At 37.0% G+C, this 20,740-nt stretch overlaps 1 protein-coding gene across 23 annotated transcripts in view; it reads right to left on the reverse strand.

Annotated features, from left to right (window-relative positions):
* MCTP1 (multiple C2 and transmembrane domain containing 1) overlaps positions 1–20,740 on the reverse strand; it is a 529,626-nt gene that overhangs the window by 277,277 nt on the left and 231,609 nt on the right. For all 23 annotated transcript variants that reach the window (XM_042943593.1, XM_042943612.1, XM_042943560.1 and 20 more), the window contains exon 2: positions 14,442–14,556. In XM_042943593.1, the coding sequence (XP_042799527.1) occupies positions 14,442–14,556 (115 nt within the window). The remainder of the gene's footprint in view (positions 1–14,441; positions 14,557–20,740) is intronic.

Genomic DNA, 20,740 nt, shown 5'->3' on the forward strand with positions numbered 1-20,740 from the left:
TCGACACATCCCCAAAGGCAAGGGAATTAAAAGCAAAAATAAACTACTGGGACCTTATGAAGATACAAAGCTTCTGCACAGCAAAGGAAACAACCAACAAAACTAAAAGGCAACCAACGGAATGGGAAAAGATATTTGCAAATGACATATCGGACAAAGGGCTAGTATCCAAAATCTATAAAGAGCTCACCAAACTCCACACCCGAAAAACAAAGAACCCAGTGAAGAAATGGGCAGAAAACATGAATAGACACTTCTCTAAAGAAGACATCCGGATGGCCAACAGGCACATGAAAAGATGCTCCACATCGCTCCGCATCAGGGAAATACAAATCAAAACCACACTCAGATATCACCTCACGCCAGTCAGAGTGGCCAAAATGAACAAATCAGGAGACCTAGATGCTGGAGAAGATGTGGAGGAACGGGAACCGTCTTGCACTGTTGGTGGGAATGCAAACTGGTGCAGCTACTCTGGAAAACAGTGTGAAGGTTCCTCAGAAAATTAAAAATAGACCTACCCTATGACCCAGCAATAGCACTGCTAGGAATTTACCCAAGGGATACAGGAGTACTGATGCATAGGGGCACTTGTACCCCAATGTTTATAGCAGCACTCTCAACAATAGCCAAATTATGGAAAGAGCCTAAATGTCCATCAACTGATGAATGGATAAAGAAATGGTGGTTTATATACACAATGGAGTACTACGTGGCAATGAGAAAGAATGAAATATGGCCCTTTGTAGCAACGTGGATGGAACTGGAGAGTGTGATGCTAAGTGAAATAAGCCATAAAGAGAAAGACAGATACCATATGTGTTCACTCTTATGTGGATCCTGAGAAACTTAACAGAAACCCATGGGGGAGGGGAAGGAGAAAAAAAAAAAAAGAGGTTAGAGTGGGAGAGAGCCAAAGCATAAGAGACTCTTAAAAACTGAGAACAAACTGAGGGTTGATGGGGGGTGGGAGGGAGGGGAGGGTGGGCGATGGGTTGAGGAGGGCACCTTTTGGGATGAGCACTGGGTGTTGTATGGAAACCAATTTGACAATAAATTTCATATATTGAAAAAAAAACATCTGTGATTCATAGGAAGGGGTTAAAACTCAACATGAATAGGAATTTGGAAGAAGTTGATTTCAATCCTCATGGATGACTTTAAGGGATTCAAGACTTCAGAGAAGAAAATAACTACAGATGTGGTGGGAAAAGCCAGAGAATGAGAATTAGAAGTGGAGCCTGAAGATGGAACTGAATTGTTGCTCATGACAAAACTTTAACAGATGAGGAGTTGTTTCTTCTTAAGGATGAGCAAAGAAAGTGGTTTCTTGAGATGGAATCTATTCCTGGTGAAGATGCTGTGAAGACTGCAGATATGACAACAAAGGATTTAGAATATGACAACTTAGTTGATGAAACAGCTGCATAGTTTGAGAGGATTGATTCCAATTTTGAAAGAAGTTCTACCATGAATAAAATGCTATCAAACAGCATCACATGCAACAGAGAAATAGTGAAAGGAAGAGTCAATCAATGTGGCAAACATTGCTGCTGTCTTATTTTAAGAAATTACCACAACCACCCCTATTCTCAGCAACTACCACCCTGGTCAGTCAGCAAACATCAACGTGGATGGAGGCAAGACCCTCACCAGCAAAAAGATGGCAACTAGCTGAAAACTCAGACGATGGTTAGCCTTTTTTTAAATAATAAAATGTTTTTAAATTAAGGTGTATACATTGTTTGTTCAGACATAATGCTATTGCACACTTAACGGACTGAAGTGTAATGTAAACATAACTTTTAAATGCACCGGGAAAGCAAAAGCTCCCTTTGACTCTATTTATTGTGATATTCACTTTACTGCAGTGAAACTAAAACCACAATATCTCTGGGTTATGCCTTGTAGATGATCAGAGGGCTTACTTTGTGTCTTCCTCTAAAACATTATGTGTAGAATCCCATTTAACCTGTAGAACATGCCCAGGAGGCAGATGCCTTTATTATTCCATTTGCATATGATGCTTAGTTACTCCGTGACTCACTCTTGGACTCTCTGATGCCCATCGTATGCTGTAGCAGATTGCCACTGTCCAACCACTACACTCTCAGTTTTCCTACACATCAAAGACTTTCTACCTCCATACCTTCCTCAAGCACCTGTGACTTTCTGCACAGGAGTGTGCTTGGCACAAGCATGGCCCAGGCCTCGGTGGTACACGCTTCAGAGCAAGCCTTAGCAAATGGCATATGGGAATTGGTAAACAAATAGTCGGTCTTCTTGGTTACGCATTAGGGCTTGCTAGGGGCATTCCACACCATGTCTTAGAGGTCTGAGAACTAACCTGATTTTTCACTCACCCTGTGCTGACTCCCTTCCTTTCCCTATGTTATTCTTGCCCCTACTACTGCCTTCTGGGATTATCTCCCAAAGAAGATCAAATCTGTGTCATGCTCTGCTTGTGCCTATCCACACTTAAAAAACATGATGTTTTTCTTCTATGATACACTGGTAATGAGATATTATTTAAGATAATTGACTGAAGCTTGAGAACTTTTAAACTTGAATACACATTTTGGAAAAGTAATTTATTTTGTTCTTATAATTTATACTCAAATTTTCTTTAATAAAGAAGAGAGCTTTGTTCAATTCTTTTCTAAATTTAACTAGAAATTATTCTCTGAGAACGTTTTTCAATAGGTTAGTATGTTCCCCAAACACTAGAAAATCTAGAAAAGCTTAAATATACAATTTTGTAGTCAATGTCTCTCAGTACACTTGTTACAAAATTGTAACCCTTTAAAATTTAAAACCACTTGTCAGTCTACATACTAAAGATATCTGTGAGAACTAAAGTGGTCATGCTTCAACTACAAAGATAATTTCACTTTAGACCATAATAACACAGCATCTACACCTATTGACAATAGGAAAAATCCACACTTAACAGAAAGGTAAACAACAGGGACATAATAAATGAAGAGATTCAGTACAAGCTATAAAGATAGAGAATGTCTCCTTTTCCCCAGAACCATTTTCTTTTCACATTGGAAGCTTGAAAGGCTTAGAGCCATGAGTTTACATTTCAAATGGTTGTGAAGATCTAAGAGTCCTTCTCTTATCTCAAGAGAGAATCTGTTCACTTCAGAAAGATAAGGTCTTTTTCTCTCCTAAGATCGGAGGAGGGGATGCTGCACAGTTGTTTTTATAAAGCTCCCCAGTTGCATAATTTTGGGTTCTTCTCCACAGTACAGACCCCTGTATACCCAGCCGACAAATGTTCTCACTGCCATCTCTCTGAAGGGAGAGAGTGAAGCTTGGGAAACCAATACGATGAGTAATAATGTCTGATCTTTGATCTAGAAATCTGGTGTTTGCTTTTAGAATAATATAAAGATAGAAAACTAAAAACTTGCCAATAAAATTTTCTTAGGAGTGAATCTTTGATATAGTCTAGAAGGAGCCTTTTTACTTGCAAAAGAAATATGATACATTTTTTTAAGTTCATTTATTTTGAGAGAGAGAGAGAGCACACATATGCACAGTAGTGGAGGAGGGGCACAGAGAGAGAGAGAGAGAGAGAGAGAGAGAGAGAGAGAGAGAGAATCCCAAGCAGGCCCCACAATGCCAGCACAGAGCCTGATGTGGGGCTCAAACCACAAAGTGTGAGATCATGAACTAAGCCCAAGTCAAGAGCTGGATGCTTAATAGACTGAGCCACCCAGGTGCCCCTGTGATACATTTCTGTTACATATTCATAACTAAATTGAATGAAATATTTTCTTTTCACAATTTTTGGAGGACCCACATGTGAGGCAACCTGATCGGGTGGAGGCCAGCGAGTGTGTGGTAAAAGAATTCACCCAAGGAAGAACAAAGGAGATAGAAGTTTACTGAATACACTGCAAGGGAGTAGTGGTCAGGACAGCAAAGGAGAGACTGTGGGAAGGCAGAGGTGGGAGGCCGTAGTTAAGGGGGAAGATGAGGAGATATGGGAACATATGGAATTCTCCTTTTTTGGTACCTGTGTCCAGCTTTAAGTAACCCATTGGTCAGGCGGGGTTTATGGATATTTTGAAGTGGGTTGCCTAATGGGCGGGTTTGTAGTCAGCCTGGTGGCCACTGTGGGTCCTTCTACCATACTCAGGTTTCCAATGCTCAAGTTGGTTGCCTAAAAGCAGTCTCTACACCACAGAGATAGTCGGTCTCATAGGAACATCAAAGTCAGCAGACATCAGGTGTAGATCAAGTAACAACACAAGAACGCTCAGGATTCTTTGTGTTTCCTTGACCTTGCTCTTTAAGGGCAGCTATGACTGATAAACTATTAGGCTTTTCAGAGACGTGGTGATTCCAGCCCATGTTCAGAGCTCTCTCCTATCAAAGTCCAAGGGCCATTTGAAAGGACTCTGGTTCTGTGGTTCTATGGCATCTTGCCATCTAGCATGAGACCTAGGAGAAGTGAAATAGGCTTGAAGGCCTGAGTGAGACTGGAAGGATAGTTTGGGACCTAGGACATCTCAGGGGTTCCATGAAGGGAAGGCCAGAATGGTTTCACAGGTTTCCAAAGAATGATTCAGATATGAGAAATTCTGTGGTCTTGGTTTTGTATTTGAGGAGTTCCATGTGGCCATCTGCTGTCACTGAAGAATATTGCTGTCACTGCTTTAAATATTGGTATTTGTTTAATCGTTTATTTTATAATAAACACATGATAAAGCCCCTTTAGTCTGCTCCTCTCAACCCAAAGTTTAGAAGATTAAATTAGTGCTAATTAGAACGAATGCCCTCTCTTAAAATAATCTTAATCAACAGGGCTATAACCTTGTAGGGTTTGGCTATACCAAACAGTTGTACCAAAAATATAAGCTCATTCTTAATTGGGGTACTGTGCCAATTGACATTTCAAAATTTTCAAAAAGGATAATTTTGTATACTTCATATGATCCAATTTCAGGGAATGTGAATCCTACTAAATTCCTGAGAATATTTCTTTCCATGGGCAAGATACATCAAAATTCAGGAACACATAAAATTTCCTTTATGTTTATACCAAGAAGGAACATATTCTTCGAGAAGTTTAAATATGGTAAACTATAAATATAAGCTAATTAACCTCCAGAGAATTAAGGACAATGTCTAATAAATGGAGCTCAGATATGTACTTTTAAAATGAGTTAAGCTTAAAATCATCCTTTGTTAACAGATGCTGAATTAAATTATACTTATTCTAAATCAAATCATCTATAACAAATCAAATCACATTTCCAAAAAATCCACCATTGGCAAAGTCTATGCAGATCCTGAAGGAAATACGATGCATATTAATTGGCCTTGTTGATAAACTACTGAGAACAATGTCAGATATTATACACAGTGCCTTTCCTGGGTCCTTTTACTTTTCATGGCACTGCAGTTTTTGCAAAGATTCAATAAAAGTTGGTCCTTCTTATCTAACTACAGCAAAACCCTGTATTGTGAGTAACTTGTTCTGTGAGTGTTCTGCAAGAACAAATCATCAAATGTTCTGCAAACATTTCTAATAAATTTGAACTTGATAAATGAGAAGTAGGTGAAGTCAAATGTCACATGATCACAACTGAGCCAATGGTTCTTCTCTCTCTCTCTCTCTCTCTCTCTCACTGTGGAATTGTGGGTGATCATCTCCCATGCTCAGATGCTTGGCCTCAGATCATGGTGTATGACAGAAATCAGTCATTTTTCAGAACACTGGAAGGTGCCCACAACTGGCACTAGCATATTTTTTGTTACTTCAAAGCACCTATGGGCAGTCCTTTGCTTTTCCATACAAGAGTAAGTTTAGGGATGCTTTGCTTCATTCTAGGTCATTGGATAGGTTCCTTGTTAAAGGTGTGTGAAACAAAAAAGATTTCCCTGAGCCAATAGATAGCAGTGATTCCATTAGTGACAGTGAAAGTCGTCCTACACAATAACCCTCCTCTCTCGTCTCCCTCACACCAGCCACGAAGATTTTCAAAGGTTAGTGCCAGTTCATTTGTTTATCCTTCTTTATATTTTGCATTTTCTTTAATATCTTGTATTATATTACAGTATTGTAATCATTTTTATATGATTATTTTTGGGTTGTGGAACAAATCATCTGAGTTTCCATTATTTCTTATGGGGAAATTCGCTTTGATATACAAGTACTTTGGATTACAAGCATGCTTCCAGAACAAATTATGCTCACAAACTAAGGTTTTACTGTATAATTAAGCTGGGACACATGGGTGGCTCAGTTGGTTAAGCGTCTGACTCTTGGTTTCGGCTCAGGTCAATAATTCAATAGTTTGTGAATCTGAGCCCCGTGACAGGCTCTGCACTGAAAGCACAGAGCCTGCTTGGGATTCTCTCTCTCCCTTTCTCTCTGACCTTCCCCCTTGTGCACTCTTTCTCTTTCAAAATAAATAAATAAACTTTAAATAAATATATATATAAATACAATTAAGTAAAGTAAATCTGAACCCATAACAATATAAGAAACAGCACATTTGAAAGTTAGTATTATTTAGTTAGGTGTGATGTGACCACATTTCATCTATGGACCATCATCTTCCGAGTCCCTTCAGGAGACTGGTGTAGTAGTTGCTGTGTGGCTTAAAGAGTTTCAGATTTTCATGTAGTCAAGAATGTCACTTCTTGGGAATTTTGAAGAAAGGAACACCCTCGTGTATGTAGTGCTGCAGACAGCCTGGAGAAGGGTCACTGAACCCTTTGCTCTGGCTCAGAATAAGTGAAGTGTTAAGACCAGTACAAAAAAGCTTTCCAGAACAATGGTGCAGTCCTGGAGTCATTAACAAAATCTCAGGTAGAATTTCATTACCAGTGTTTAGTAATTGTATGACTTTAGTTATATTAACATGTAGCAGGGGAATCTTTGTGTGTCAGTGAGTGATGTTTTTTGCACCTATGAGAATAAGATAGGAAAAACAGAACAGAATGTATGTATTCTGCAGAAGCTTATAGATATATATGTACATATGCGTATGTCTGTGTACATATATATATATACACATATATATATACACATATATATATACATATATATATATGTGTATATATATATATATTAGGCTTAATTTAAGATCATACATTGTGTGGGGGGCCCTAGGTGGGGCTCAGTCAGTTGAGCATCTGACTTCAGCTCAGGTCATGATCTCATGGTTCGTGGGTTCGAGCCCTATGTTGGGCTCTGTGCTGACAGCTCAGAGCCTGGAGTCTGCTTCGGATTCTGTGTCTCTCTCTGTCCTTCCTCCACTCATGCTCTGTATCTCTCTCTCAAAAAAAAAAAAAAATAACAATAAAAGAAAGATGATAGACTATGTGAAATAGCTATTATTAAAACTCTAAGTCCCTGTGATTTTTAAAAAAATTTCTCAATGGTAGGAAACTAGTAAAAGGAATGACATTTAACATGTATGTATATGATTGTGTTTGTATTGGGTAAAACAGGCTCTACCGGATTCCACCACTTGTAAGAAATGTGAAAAAACAATTGACTGACAACACATTCAATTCACAATCTTCGCACAAACAATGCAACCTGACAGACATTTTCTTGATCAAAATAGCTCATCAACTGTTGTAAATGTAAAGAAGGAGTTGCCAAGAAAAAAGTATCTCCAACCTGCTCAGAGATAAACCTTCCTCTGATGATACAAGCTGCATTCTCCTTCTGGGAAAAAAGGAACATTCACACAGCTTAATTTTCTGACCAACTTTAAAAGGACTAGAACTTATTCTAGGAACCATCACTATATACAGTGTATCTCTGACATTGGGATGCTTTTGAGAGTGAAACGAAGCACTATTAACAATTATGCCAGTTAAAAAAAAAAAAAAAAAAAAGAGCTTCCCTCAGGCAAACCAGGATATATGGCCATCTACCAGAGAGGAAATTCCTCAGCGTCAGAACCAGAGAGGATCCTGAACACCAAAAGGGAAGTGAAGGTGTTGAGATGGCAGCGACCCTTATAGCCAATCCTGTGAAGATGAGGGAAATATATGTGAACACCAACCGTCATGCCTGATGCATAATTCACACCAGAAATGTGACCATGCCTTATGCACTCAGACAATCACTGTCTTTAAAAGTTGTCAGAAATGACATTTAATGGCAAAATTGCTGACAGGCCCTCCAACTTGAAAAAAGCTTATTTATACTTATATACTATAAAAATGAAAAATGTTTCGTTTTTGTCAAATTGAATTATTTTGGGAAAAAATGCTTTCCAATTCATTTTCTCAGATCTGGCTATCTTATAACTGATATCAGTTCTCAATGAGTGAGCTTTCATTAAGCTGTGAGAAAAATGAAGCTTGCAGGGGGAAACCTTCTAAAGCCTTTCCCATCCCCCAGGTTTCTGTAATCTTTAATCCAACCTGAAAACACTGTTCTCACAAGACTTGGAAACTTTCCTTTGGCAGTGACACATCAGACTCACAGAGTGGAGGGACTGGATTTCTCGAACTCTACTCAGTGCAGGGATTTCTAATATTGTTATAAATACAATCACAATAAACAAGTTTCCATGGATCACTTTTTTTTTTTTTTTTCGCAGATGATCTAATGCCTCATTGAATTTGTTATATGCCATAGTTTACTTTAGTTCTAAGACCTTCTTTGGCTGACAGTAAAACATGGATCACTTTTTAAACCTTTTTTTAATTCTTAAATTTTTATTTATTTTTTAAGTTTATTTACTTATTTTTGAGAGAGAGAGAAAGCATGAGTGGTGAGGCGCAGAGAGGAAGAGAGAATCTTAGGCAGTCTCCAAGCTGGCAGCACGGAGCCCAATGTGGGGCTCGGGCCCAAGAACCGTGAGATCATGAACTGAGCCGAAGTCTGACAATTAACTGACTGAGCCACCCAGGTGCACCGCCCCACTTTTTTGAGTATTTAAATTTGTTCATAATATTTGAAGAGAATCAGTTGTCCTCTATCGTGGGTTGACTTGGGTTCTCCCAGAGATATGTCTCAGTCCTAACCCCAATACTTGTAAAGGTGACCTTATTTGGAAATAGGGGCTTTGTAGATGTACTGAAGGTACTAGTCTTCAGATGAGATCATCCTGGATTTAGGTTAGGCCCTAAATCCAATGACAGTCCTTATGAGAGAGAAAGCAGGGAGGGATTTGAGACTTAGAGACACAGGGGGGTACCATGTAAGGATGGAAGCTGAGATCAGAGTGACGCTACCACAGCGCATGGGATCCCTGGAGTCAACAGAAACTAGAGGAAGCAGGGAAGAATTCTTCCCGAGAGCCTCTGGAGGGAGTATTGCCCTTGACTATTTGACTCCTGGACTCCAGAGCTGAGAGGTAATAAATCTCTGTTGTTTTAAGCCACCAAGTTTGTGCTAATTTGTAAAATCAGCCCTAGAAAATTAACACCTCTGCCATGGTACAAATCACAAGAAATAACATTGGAGAGAATTGCTAGCACCAGACTTAAGTACACAGATTACTCTCTCTCCCTTTTCTAACAATACATATAATCCTGTCAAGACATTACATTCAAATGTGCTAGCTTATAATTCGGTCCCGAAAAACCCAGTCCAATCAAAATATAAATAGCATTGTTCTAATAATAACTAGACATGATGATTGTCACAAGGCTGCCAGCTAAAATAAGGAATTCAGTTAAAACTGAAATTTCAGATAAACAATATGCAACATTTTAGTAAAGTATGTCCCAAGTAGTGTGAGATGAATTTAACAAATTTTTATTAATTTTTTATTGAATAAATTGACATGTAATATTGTGTAAGTTTGAGGTGTTCAGCCTGTTACTCTGATACATTTATAAATTGTCATATGTTGCCATTATAGCAATACTTACCACATTACGTATGGTATGATATTATTATCTATATTCATTATATTGTGGATTAGATGCGATGCATTTCTACTAAAAGATAATGTGTTGCTTATCTGAAATTCAAACTTAATGAGGCATCCTGTATTTTTGTTTGCTAACTCTGGACCCATACAACTTCAGCAGAGAGATTACACATATCACTCAAAATCACAGAGCTAATAAAATGTTGAGCTTGGTTTTGAAATTATGTCTGTCCGACTCTTCAAGATCATGTGTTTCTAGTTCATTAGACTGCTTAAAGCAGAGACGATAAAACCTAGCAAGAGGCAGTAGCATTGCAGTAAGAAGAATGATGGCCAGTTCTGACTGCTGAGCCTAACTCAGTGCCAATTATGTTATGAACGAAGATTCTGGAGATGAAAAGTTCAAACAATATTCTAGTGGCGTTGCTGACAGTGAAGTGAGTTTTCTCATTCTACTATTCTGTGCATGGGTGATATGTAACAGAGGGGGCACAGGTATTTTGGTTTTGATGGGCAGTTGGTAAAGGCATCAATGCAATAAATGATAAGAGTACAATTTCTGTTAGTTCTAATAGTTATGCAAATATTTTTGCTGACATTCACCTTTTTCCAAAATCCACATGGCTCGCAGGTACGATCATCCTTAAATCTCAAAGGTTTTTCTGAACTCCCTCAGCCATTTGACCTCAGGTGCTAGCAGACTTCCTCTGGAGGGCCTCTCACATTTTCCTTTCCTTCTCCATTTCCACATCCATAATTCCAGATGAGGCCCTCAAGACTATGTTCCCACATGCCTACAGTGTTTCTTCGCTTGTTTTCTCACTTCAAACTATCTCCATCTAACTGTCCTGTATGTATAAATTATCTGTATAAAATTCACAAGTTTAAAGTGACCCAATATGACCTATCCAATCACATGCTTAACACACCTGTCATTCACAGGTGTGTCTAAGATAAATTTTAATCAATCCAATACTTAACTCAGGTTGTTTCCTTTGTTTAAATATCTCTTCTCACATGTAGTCAATAAAAACCTCATAAATGCCAGGCCAAGTAAGTAAAACAGTGAAGCTGGATTGGAGTTCGCATTTTAAACACTTTGGGATATTCTTCACCTCCACAAAGTCTTTTCTTCCCTGTTTTTCTTAAGAACATGGTCCTCTTGTTCTACCTTGAAAAACTTCCTATTTTTGGCAGAGACAACCATACAGAATAATTTGCAACTATAAGAAAGACAGTGTGTGTACAGTGCCATCCATGCTGAGATCTGTGGAGACACGGAATGGTGGGGTAAGACTGTGTGCACCCTGTCCAAAGGGTAGCTGCTACTCTGTTCAGGTAACTAGCATCATATATTGCCAGAGTTTGCCTTATGTTTTCTCACAATCACATTGACGTTATGCATTGTTAACAAGAGTGTTACAGTAGGGATGAGACTTTGTCAATGCATCATACCAGGGAGTCCGTGTCTGTCTCAATCCACTTGGGTTAGGTGGTGTCTTCCAAGTTTCTCCACTGGAAAGTTACTATTCTTCCTTTGTAACTCATATGTCTATTGTTGGGAAATACCTTGAAATGATGCAAATATCCTATTTCTCATCATAATTTCGCACATATAATTGTGGCATCTATTGATTTTTGCCTGCAACATGTTACTGTGGTGTTTGTTAAAACGCAATTTTCTATTCCTATTTTCCCTTCTACAGTTGTTTGTTGGAATTATGCCATAAGGAAAAGCTGTACCTGCTCCCCTGCTTCTTTATGTATTATTTACTTACAGCATGAATTCATAGATATTGATATTATATCATTTGATGGGTTAGAATTCATTATTACCATCATTCATTTTGTTGCTGAAATTGTCCAAGTTTTGATTACTAGGAGCTGCTCTTTTAAGTTGGCTTCTGTTGTTTTGACATCATGCCATCAATTTTTTATTACTTCCTTACTGTCTGGGACTGCAAAATATTCCATGCTCATCTTGTACTTTCCTTGCCCCGGATCTGCAATCAACCATTTCTGTAGGAGCCCTGCTTACTTTTATTAGGGAAACTGTATTTAGAAACCAAAATCTGGACCCAATGGTATGTCGATTGCTTGTCTGCCATTACACATTTGGAATTGCTTCTAGGCCCTGTCAGCAAACAGATGTAGGAAACACACACACAACACAACACACACACACACACACACACACACACACACACAACTTCTATCCATTTTAATCTCTATTAGAAACCATTTACATATTAAAACCATTAGTTCATACTGATGCCTTTCTAATACCAGAAGGTTCATTCCATCTTTCTCTTGTTCTATTTTTATAACTTCTTTTTCCAACAGTGGAAAACCTGGCTCTCATTATGTATAATACATTTACTTACTTGTTCAGTCCTATTACACACATTAAGTAGTTTCAGAATTGGCAGTCATGCTCTAAGGTAGATCATGGATAGTGTTTTTTGTCTTGAATTTTATGGTGTATAATCCAAACACTGTTTTACATGATCACTTAGATTAGTTGTTTTATTCCTCATCCCCGTAAGGTATGATTATAGTTACAATTAATTTTGGGTTCCTCCCACATCCTAATAGATACTTACTTATTTATCTAGTTAACTGGATCTGAAATACTGCCATAATAACAAGGTTTACTCAAAGAACAGTAACTTCCTCCTCACCATTTTTATCCCATTCCCATCCCTCATTCTTAACACCTGTCCTTACCCATATTATGTATGTTACCAATCTCATTAGCTTCTGGATTTTACTTCTGATATTTCTTTTTGAACAAATGACCAGATAATGCGTAATTTCTTATACTCCCTCCTTTCTTATATTCCATACTATCAGTAATCTTTCATATTTTGCTTTGTCACTTAATAATATATCCTGCAACTCTTTTCATATCAATTCCTAGATAATTTCCTTATTCTTTACTTTATAGCTGCATAGTATTTGATCATGTGGATGTACCATGGTTTATTTAACCACCTCTCCTATTTATGGGCATTTTATAGTTACAAACAATGTTGTATTAAATAATTATTTACATATGTATTTAATATTGTTGGGAGTGCATAACTAGAACTAAAAATTTGATCTCCTGATGACTGATTCAATTCTATATTAAATCAAATGATGCAATGTAATGTAATTAAGATCATGTGTTTCTAGTTCATTAGACTGCTTAAAGCAGAGACGATAAAACCTAGCAAGAGGCAGTAGCATTGCAGTAAGAAGAATGATGGCCAGTTCTGACTGCTGAACCTAACTCAGTGCCAATTATGTTATGAATGAAGATTCTGGAGATGAAAAGTTCAAACAATATTCTGAAAACAAGTTGCATAAATATATACGACAAAATAATACTATGTTAATAGCATTATTTTCTTTCTCTAATCTAATTGTAACTGCTTTTGAGACAAGCAGTTATATTCAATAAAAATGTGTCCTCAGCTACTTAACTGGATGGTTAATTTTGAAAATTAAATGTATTAAAATTCTATATTTCCAATACACCTTCATTCCTTAAGAATGTTCTGATATTTACTAGTTTTTATTCAAAAATCAAATCGATTAGTTATATAGTTTCTGGTCTTAAAAAGCCCATTATTATACTAAATTATTTTCTCTATTTTGTTCTTATAGAGACGAGATGTAGATATTATAAGCTATTGTCCTAATTTGGTTCCTTCCACATCCTAAGTGTGTACGTCAAATAGGGTGGGAAGAGAAAACAACACTGCATGATGCCAGGAAACTTCTTCAGGTTGTCTGACGCCTGTTAGAGGCTTACTGGAGGAGCCTCCTTCCTTATTGGAGGAGTTAAACTTAAATTCAGCTTCCTTTGGAATTGTGAGTCCTCAGGGCACTCAGGTCTCCACATTTTGAATGGCTGGTATTTCAAAATATGAAAAGGATGATCCAAGTGTAGTTAGGGTCCATCCCTGGTGCTGCCTTCAATCTGGGTTCAAGGAATCCCTAATGTAGCCCAAGCTAGTTCCCCAGGAGACTGCCTTGAGATTTGGAATCCAGAAACTAAAGACAATTTTCCTTTTCTGTTCTTTCATTGTGGCCTACAAAGACCTACTATGAGATTATTGTCAGGTCCAACGAAGCCTCAGAAAATCACCTGTGGGAATCTCCAAAGTTTTGGTGAAATTTTAGTTCTGGATTCGGCAGTTTTTAGCAGATGCAGCTACGCAAATCTATGCAGCAACAACAATTTCAGGTCTGCCAAAAGTTGACTTCTGATATGGCTCCAAATATGTGCTTCATCTACTAACCAATTATGTCACTGATAACATATAAGGAAGAGTCTAATTTGTCAGCAATTTGGTAGGAACCATGCTGTCTGGGTCAGGGCCAGTGTAGGAGTTTTTGATTTGTATCATAACCTCTTGCTCTACGGTCACAGGAGTCAAATAAAGCTTCAAGCCATATTGTTGAACACAACCTTCTGAAAATTATAAAATTATAGTTGATTTTTTTAACTTAAGCAACCATAAGGAAAACAGAATCTGTCAAAAATTTAGGATAAGTTTCCAGGTGATGTTGTTCTTATGTTCTTACCTCCTCGATCTCGGGCAGCTAAACTTTGACCCCTTCTTAAGGTAATGTCCAATTGGTACATTCCGGGATCAGCCAAGGGGACATCTGCATTACTGGTTCCAGCAGTATTTATTTTCTGAAAAACAAGAATTATGCAAAATATTAAATTTAATGTTTCCTATTTCCTTCAGTGGGGGACCATATGCAGCTTCACTCAAATTGTTAAAATTAGTCAATCAAATAAATCATCTTGTGCATTCACATGTCATAGTCACCCAGTTCTGTGAAGGTTTTTAAATTCATGAAATTATTTAGATCAAAATAAAAACATGACACTTACAGGAATTCTTGTTTTAACTCAGATTACAGATAACAAATATAACAGGAAAACATTCCCCATGGAAAGCCCCACATAATTCAACCAAGGAAGACTAACATAGGAATAGTGTCTGAGATAAAAATACAATCAGTGATGAATGGAGAATAAAGGTATGCCAGAGCAGTTGATTTCCATACAAGTGAGCTGAAAATGAAAATGATCTATTCAGGCAACAGTGTTGACTCATTTATCTGTGCAAAAGGGTCATACTGATGGATTACACACCTTTTTTTTCAATTCCAACATAAAATATGATATAATTATACAGAAATAAATTCACCTAGCATTTTGACAGTATTTGCAAGAAATAAGTTCTCAGGGGGGCTAAATTTCTAATGCTGCTTGCTATGGAATAGAAGTTCAAGTGCACAAGCTATTTCTAGAACTAAAAATTTCTTTTTTTTTTTTTTTTTTTTTTTTTTTTTTTTTTTAAATTTTTTTTTTAACCTTTATTTATTTTTGAGACAGAGAGAGACAGACCACGAATGGGGGAGGGTCAGAGAGAGGGAGACACAGAATCTGAAACAGGCTCCAGGCTCTGAGCTGTCAGCACAGAGCCCGACGCGGGGCTCGAACTCACGGACCGCGAGATCATGACCTGAGCCGAAGTCGGCCGCTCAACCGATTGAGCCACCCAGGCGCCCCTAGAACTAAAAATTTCTGCAAGGCTACCCATAGAGAATAACTTCAGTAACAATATACTATTAATTTACAGGCATTAAAGTAAAATAAACACTTGTAAGAGGAATAGCTATATTGAAACAACACAAAAGAAACAGTAAAAATTGATTGGTCATATTTTATACTTCATGCCACTTTGAATACAATAGGAAAACTTACTTTTCTTTACACATTTGAAATGATTTTAAATTCCTATAATTTTTCTTCTAATACAAAGAGAAAAATTCTTTTGTTTTGGAATAATATGCATGGATAAGGTAAAATTTTAGACACCAGTCTGGCTCTTTAAGTTCTATATTTCATATGCAATACTATAAAGCAGCTTTTTTTTTTAATGTTTCAAGACCAAGAAGAAAGCTTTCCTACAGGAGAAATTATTTAAAATAAGAAGCAGCACATCTTTGACAAGTCCTCATCTCTCCTCTGGTAACAATAAAAAAGATTCCACTTCTTCTCATGGTATCCATGTTCCTATGTATGACAGCACTATTCTCACAGTGGCTCAGGCTGGAAATCAACAGCGTCTCCTTGACTTCTTCATTTCCCTCTCTACCGCGTTCAGAAAGTTGCCAAATCCCACCCACTCCATTTCCACCCCCATTACATCTCCCAGTTGTCTTTTTCTTTTAATTCTTAACACCACTACTTTGAATCATGCCTTCATACAACAGAGGAACAAAGGTGAAATGATTGTGTTGGTCTTCCCTCAAACATCCATTTGCCCACCTCCTTGGGGTTACCGATTATAATAATTTAGAGTACACCCTTCCACACTTTTGAAGGGTTTATACAAACACATACACATATGGGTTTATTTTTCTTTGACTGAGTTTTCAGTTTTTGTTTTTATTTTAACAAAGACAGTATTATATTTTTGTCTATTATTTCACAATTTATTTAACTTAAAAAAGTCATGGGTGCTTTGCTAATCCCCACATACAGATATATTTAGGTTTTTTATTCTGTTTTTTTTAGGTATATCATTTTACATAGTGTGGGAGCACCATGATTTCTCTATTGATTAGGAGCTGGTTTCAGTAGTTGCCACTACAAGGACTTGTGCTTTTATTTCACTCATAGGATGAATTTTTCCGAAAAAAGTTTAAATAGTTCATACTACTATTGAAAGTATACAAGACTGCCTATTTCCCAGATGCTAGTCAGCATAGGATGTTATTTTTCAAGTTTGGAGGGCAAAAATGTTATCTCCCTTTAATACACATTTCCAGAACTAGGGTAGGGTGTCTTGAAACTACTGTAAATGGCAAGACTGAGAGCTGTTCACTGTGCCACACAGAAGATGCCAACTTCGAAAGACAGGAAGCCAATCAAGGTCTTCTAAACAACTTTTCAAAAAAGTTTGTATATGGGTCTAACTAATAAGCAAGATTTAAATTCAAATCCAGCAAACATCTGTTAAGCTCCAAGTACATTCCAAGCCTTTCATTAGGCTCTTGTACATACATAATTTCAAACTAAACAAGCCCATCAATAAATATTAAATATAGATAGATTTACCACTTTCTCAGAATAAAATCTATGGGAAAGGAGACATTTTCTAGCATCCTCCTGTAGTATTTTGATAGGTACTTCAAAGGCAGAAAAGTTTGAATGCTCATATTGCTGTATATTTTGTAGTTTTCATTGTTCTTTCCAGTGTGTCTTGAAGTTTAGAGTTAATTATTTATAGAGTACCTGGTATAATATTTTGAAATGTATATTATACTATATGGGCAAATTAAGGAAGTTTCAAAGGTAATTTTAGTTATATTAGGTTTCTCACTTTTGCTCTTTTAGAATTTAACACCAAGTTAAGAGATAGCTTCATTGGACTTCTATTTACTGGCTTTTTAAAGCCTGAATAATTTTCCTCCGTGTGTGTGTGTGTGTGTGTGTGTGTGTGTGTGTGTGTGTGTGTGTGTGTTTATCACATTTTCTTTATCCATTCACACGATGACAAACATTTATGTTGTTTCTGTATCTTGGCTATTGTGAATAATACTGTAATGAACATGGGAATACAGATCTTTCTCCAAGATACTGATTTCATTTCCTTTGAATAGATACCTGCCTTTCCCCTCTTGCTCTCCATGTCTTGTCTTCCTACACAGTCTTCCAGGGCCATTTTATTAGCTTTTATTTCTTTCTTGTCCGTTATCACATTCTATATCAAATGTCATATTTGCCACTTTAGATTGTAAACTTTTAAAATCAGGGAATAGAGTGTTTAAGAACCAAGTTGAACACAAATTGTGACAGAGGCAATGAAAAGAGAAAGATGTCTTTAAGGAAATACGATCTGGCTGAGTGGATACACACATGGGGGTAAAAAACAAAGTTGACTACTCATAGGCAGTTTATTTCCTCTCTTTTTCTATGATCATGGGTGGCATCTGATCTGTTTTGGGACCTTCTGTGCCAAAGAAAACGAAGTATAGCATCAGAAACCTTTTTTAGTATATAGTGATATAGGCTGCCATTACCAACTAATCAAAATTGGCTCTTATAAAGAAACCCTATCCACTCAAGAGCTGTAATTAAAGACAGACTGTACTATAATGGAATTATTTAGTCATTGGGACAGCAGGAAAGAAAGACCAATTTATTATGTGAGAAAAATCTGAGGTGCCTTCAGAGACATGACAATGGAGTAGGGTGTGAAAATATGGGTAGGACTTTGACTAGTGAAGATTTAAAAGAAGGGAAGATGGGAAAATCAGTGAGAGCCCAAGGTGAATAGTCACCAGAGGGTACATCACTAAACTGTGTGAGAAATAAGGTGTAAAGGAAGGCTGATGCGCACTGACTCCAGGCTGACAGGAGTTTCAACCCATGGGCAACATGAAACCATCCCAGGTTTTGAAGAGAGGAAGCACTATAACCAGGCCTCATTTAACAAACATTTATTGCCTATATGCTCTGGAGTAAGTGCTTAGATTTCAGAAATAATCAAAACCAAGCCTTTTCTCTCCATAGGATAGAAAAGAGAAGAAAAATCCTGTCGATATAGACATTATTTAACAGGTTTTATAACAGTCCAGTTTAAGTCACAAGGGCCTGATCTGGTCAGTGGTAATGGAAATAAAAGTAAATTTGAGAGATATTGAAGAGATTCAATCAACTGAATTTGTCAACTGACAAGATGTGGGAGATATGGGAAATGGATGGATGAGTCACACGGAAGTCTGAGCAGAACCCCTGAGAGAATGGTGTGCCAGCAGTGTGAGATGAGAAGCAAGCTTCAAGCCACCATGGTGTCAGCTTCCAAGGATACCTCCAACTCCCTGAAAGAAGGTGGTCAAGAACTTAAGCAGATCTAGAGAGTCATCTCTCCTCAGGCTCACTGAGATGGTTCCAAAAAGAAAATTGGTAGGCTGATTATATACAGACATACTAGAAATATAATTGTTTATTGTAAAGTATCTTAAGTCATGGAATGTTAAAAGGTATTAGGAAAGATGTATCTGACATGTTAGGTATGTATACAGCTCTAAAACAGTCATTTTAAAAACTTTTTTTTTTTCAAATTTAACATTTCTATAGTGACTATTATAGGAAATTCAAATATATTCTTCCCTTCCCTAAAATGTCATGCTCCACACTTAGTTGCTATTTTTAAACTACTTTATTGAGGTATGATTGGATGTAGAAAAAGCTATACATATTCAATAAACAACTTGAAATCATCACCACCATCAAGGCTACAAACCCAGCACCTCCAAAAGTTTTCTCCCACCTCCTTTATTATTATTATTACCATTATTATTATGGTTTGTGGTAAGAATACTTAATTGAAGATCTACCCTCTTAGAAAATTTTAAGTATACAATACAGTATTATTAGCCAAAGGCATTATGCTGTACAGCAGATCTCCAGAATTTATTCATCCTGTATAACTGAAACTTTGTACCCTTTGACCATTCGTCCCTATTTTCCCCTCCTCCTAGGCCCTGGAAATCACCATTCTTTGCTTTTATAAGTTTGACTGTTTTAGATTCTACATGTAAGTGAGATCATTCAGTATTTGTCTTTCTATGTTTGGCTTATTTCACTTAGCATAATGTTGTCCAGGTTCCCACATATTATCATACATGAATGATTTTCCTTCATTGGTTTTAAGGCAGGATGTTATTCTATTATATCTATTATATGTATACAAAAATTTTCCTTTATCCATTCATCCATCAATGGAAATTTAAGTTGGACATATCTTGGTTATTATGAATACTATAATAGACATGGGAATGTGGTTATCTCTTGGAGATCTTGACTTAAATTCCTTTGCATAAATCCCGAGGAGTGGGATTGCTGGATCATGTGGAACCACAAAGGACCCCACAGAGTCAAAACAACCTTGAGAAAGAACAAATGTGGAGGCATCACACTTCTTGATTTCAAACTATACTACAAAGCTACACTGATCAAAACAGTAAGGTACAGGCATAAAAATAGACACATAAATCAATGGAACAAAATAAAAGGCCCAGAAAGAAACCCACACATCAGAGAAGAAACCCATGGTCAACTAACCTTCTGTAAAGGCACCAAAAACACAAAGTGGAGAAAATATAGCCTTTTTAGTACATGTTGCTGTTAAAAATGGATATCCACATGCAAAGGAATGAAATTAGACCCTCATCTTATGCCATATGTGAAAATCAGCTCAAAACAGCTTCAAGACTTAATTATAAGACTTGAAGTTGTACAACTACCAGAAAAAACACAGCATGGGAAAAAGCTCCTTGATATTGGTTTTGACAATGAATTTTTGGATATGACACCAAAAGCACAGGAAACAAAAGCAGGAATAGACTAGGGGGACAACACCAAATTAAAAATCTTTTGAAGAGCAAAAGTAGCAATCAACGAAATAAAGACAACCTATGGAATGGGAAAAATATTTATAAGCCATATACCTGATAAGGCATTAATATCCAGAATATATGAGGAACTCATACAACTCAATAGCAAAAAAACACACAAACTGATTAAAAGTTGACCAAATAGCTGAACATACATTTCTCCAAAGAAGCCATACAAATGGTCAACAAATATATGACAAGGTGCTCAACATCCCTATCAGTGAAACGCAAATCAAAACCATAATGAGATATCACAGTATGCATTTTAGGATGGCTATTATTTAAAAAAAAAAGTAATAAATACTGGTTAGAATAAATTCCCCTTTGGTGGGAATGTAAAATAAATGGGTAACTCAAAGTCTGAAATTCAGAGTCTAGGCACAGTTAGAGGATTAGGG

This window comes from Panthera leo, chromosome A1, assembly GCF_018350215.1.
Source record: "Panthera leo isolate Ple1 chromosome A1, P.leo_Ple1_pat1.1, whole genome shotgun sequence".
Lineage (NCBI taxonomy): Eukaryota > Metazoa > Chordata > Mammalia > Carnivora > Felidae > Panthera > Panthera leo.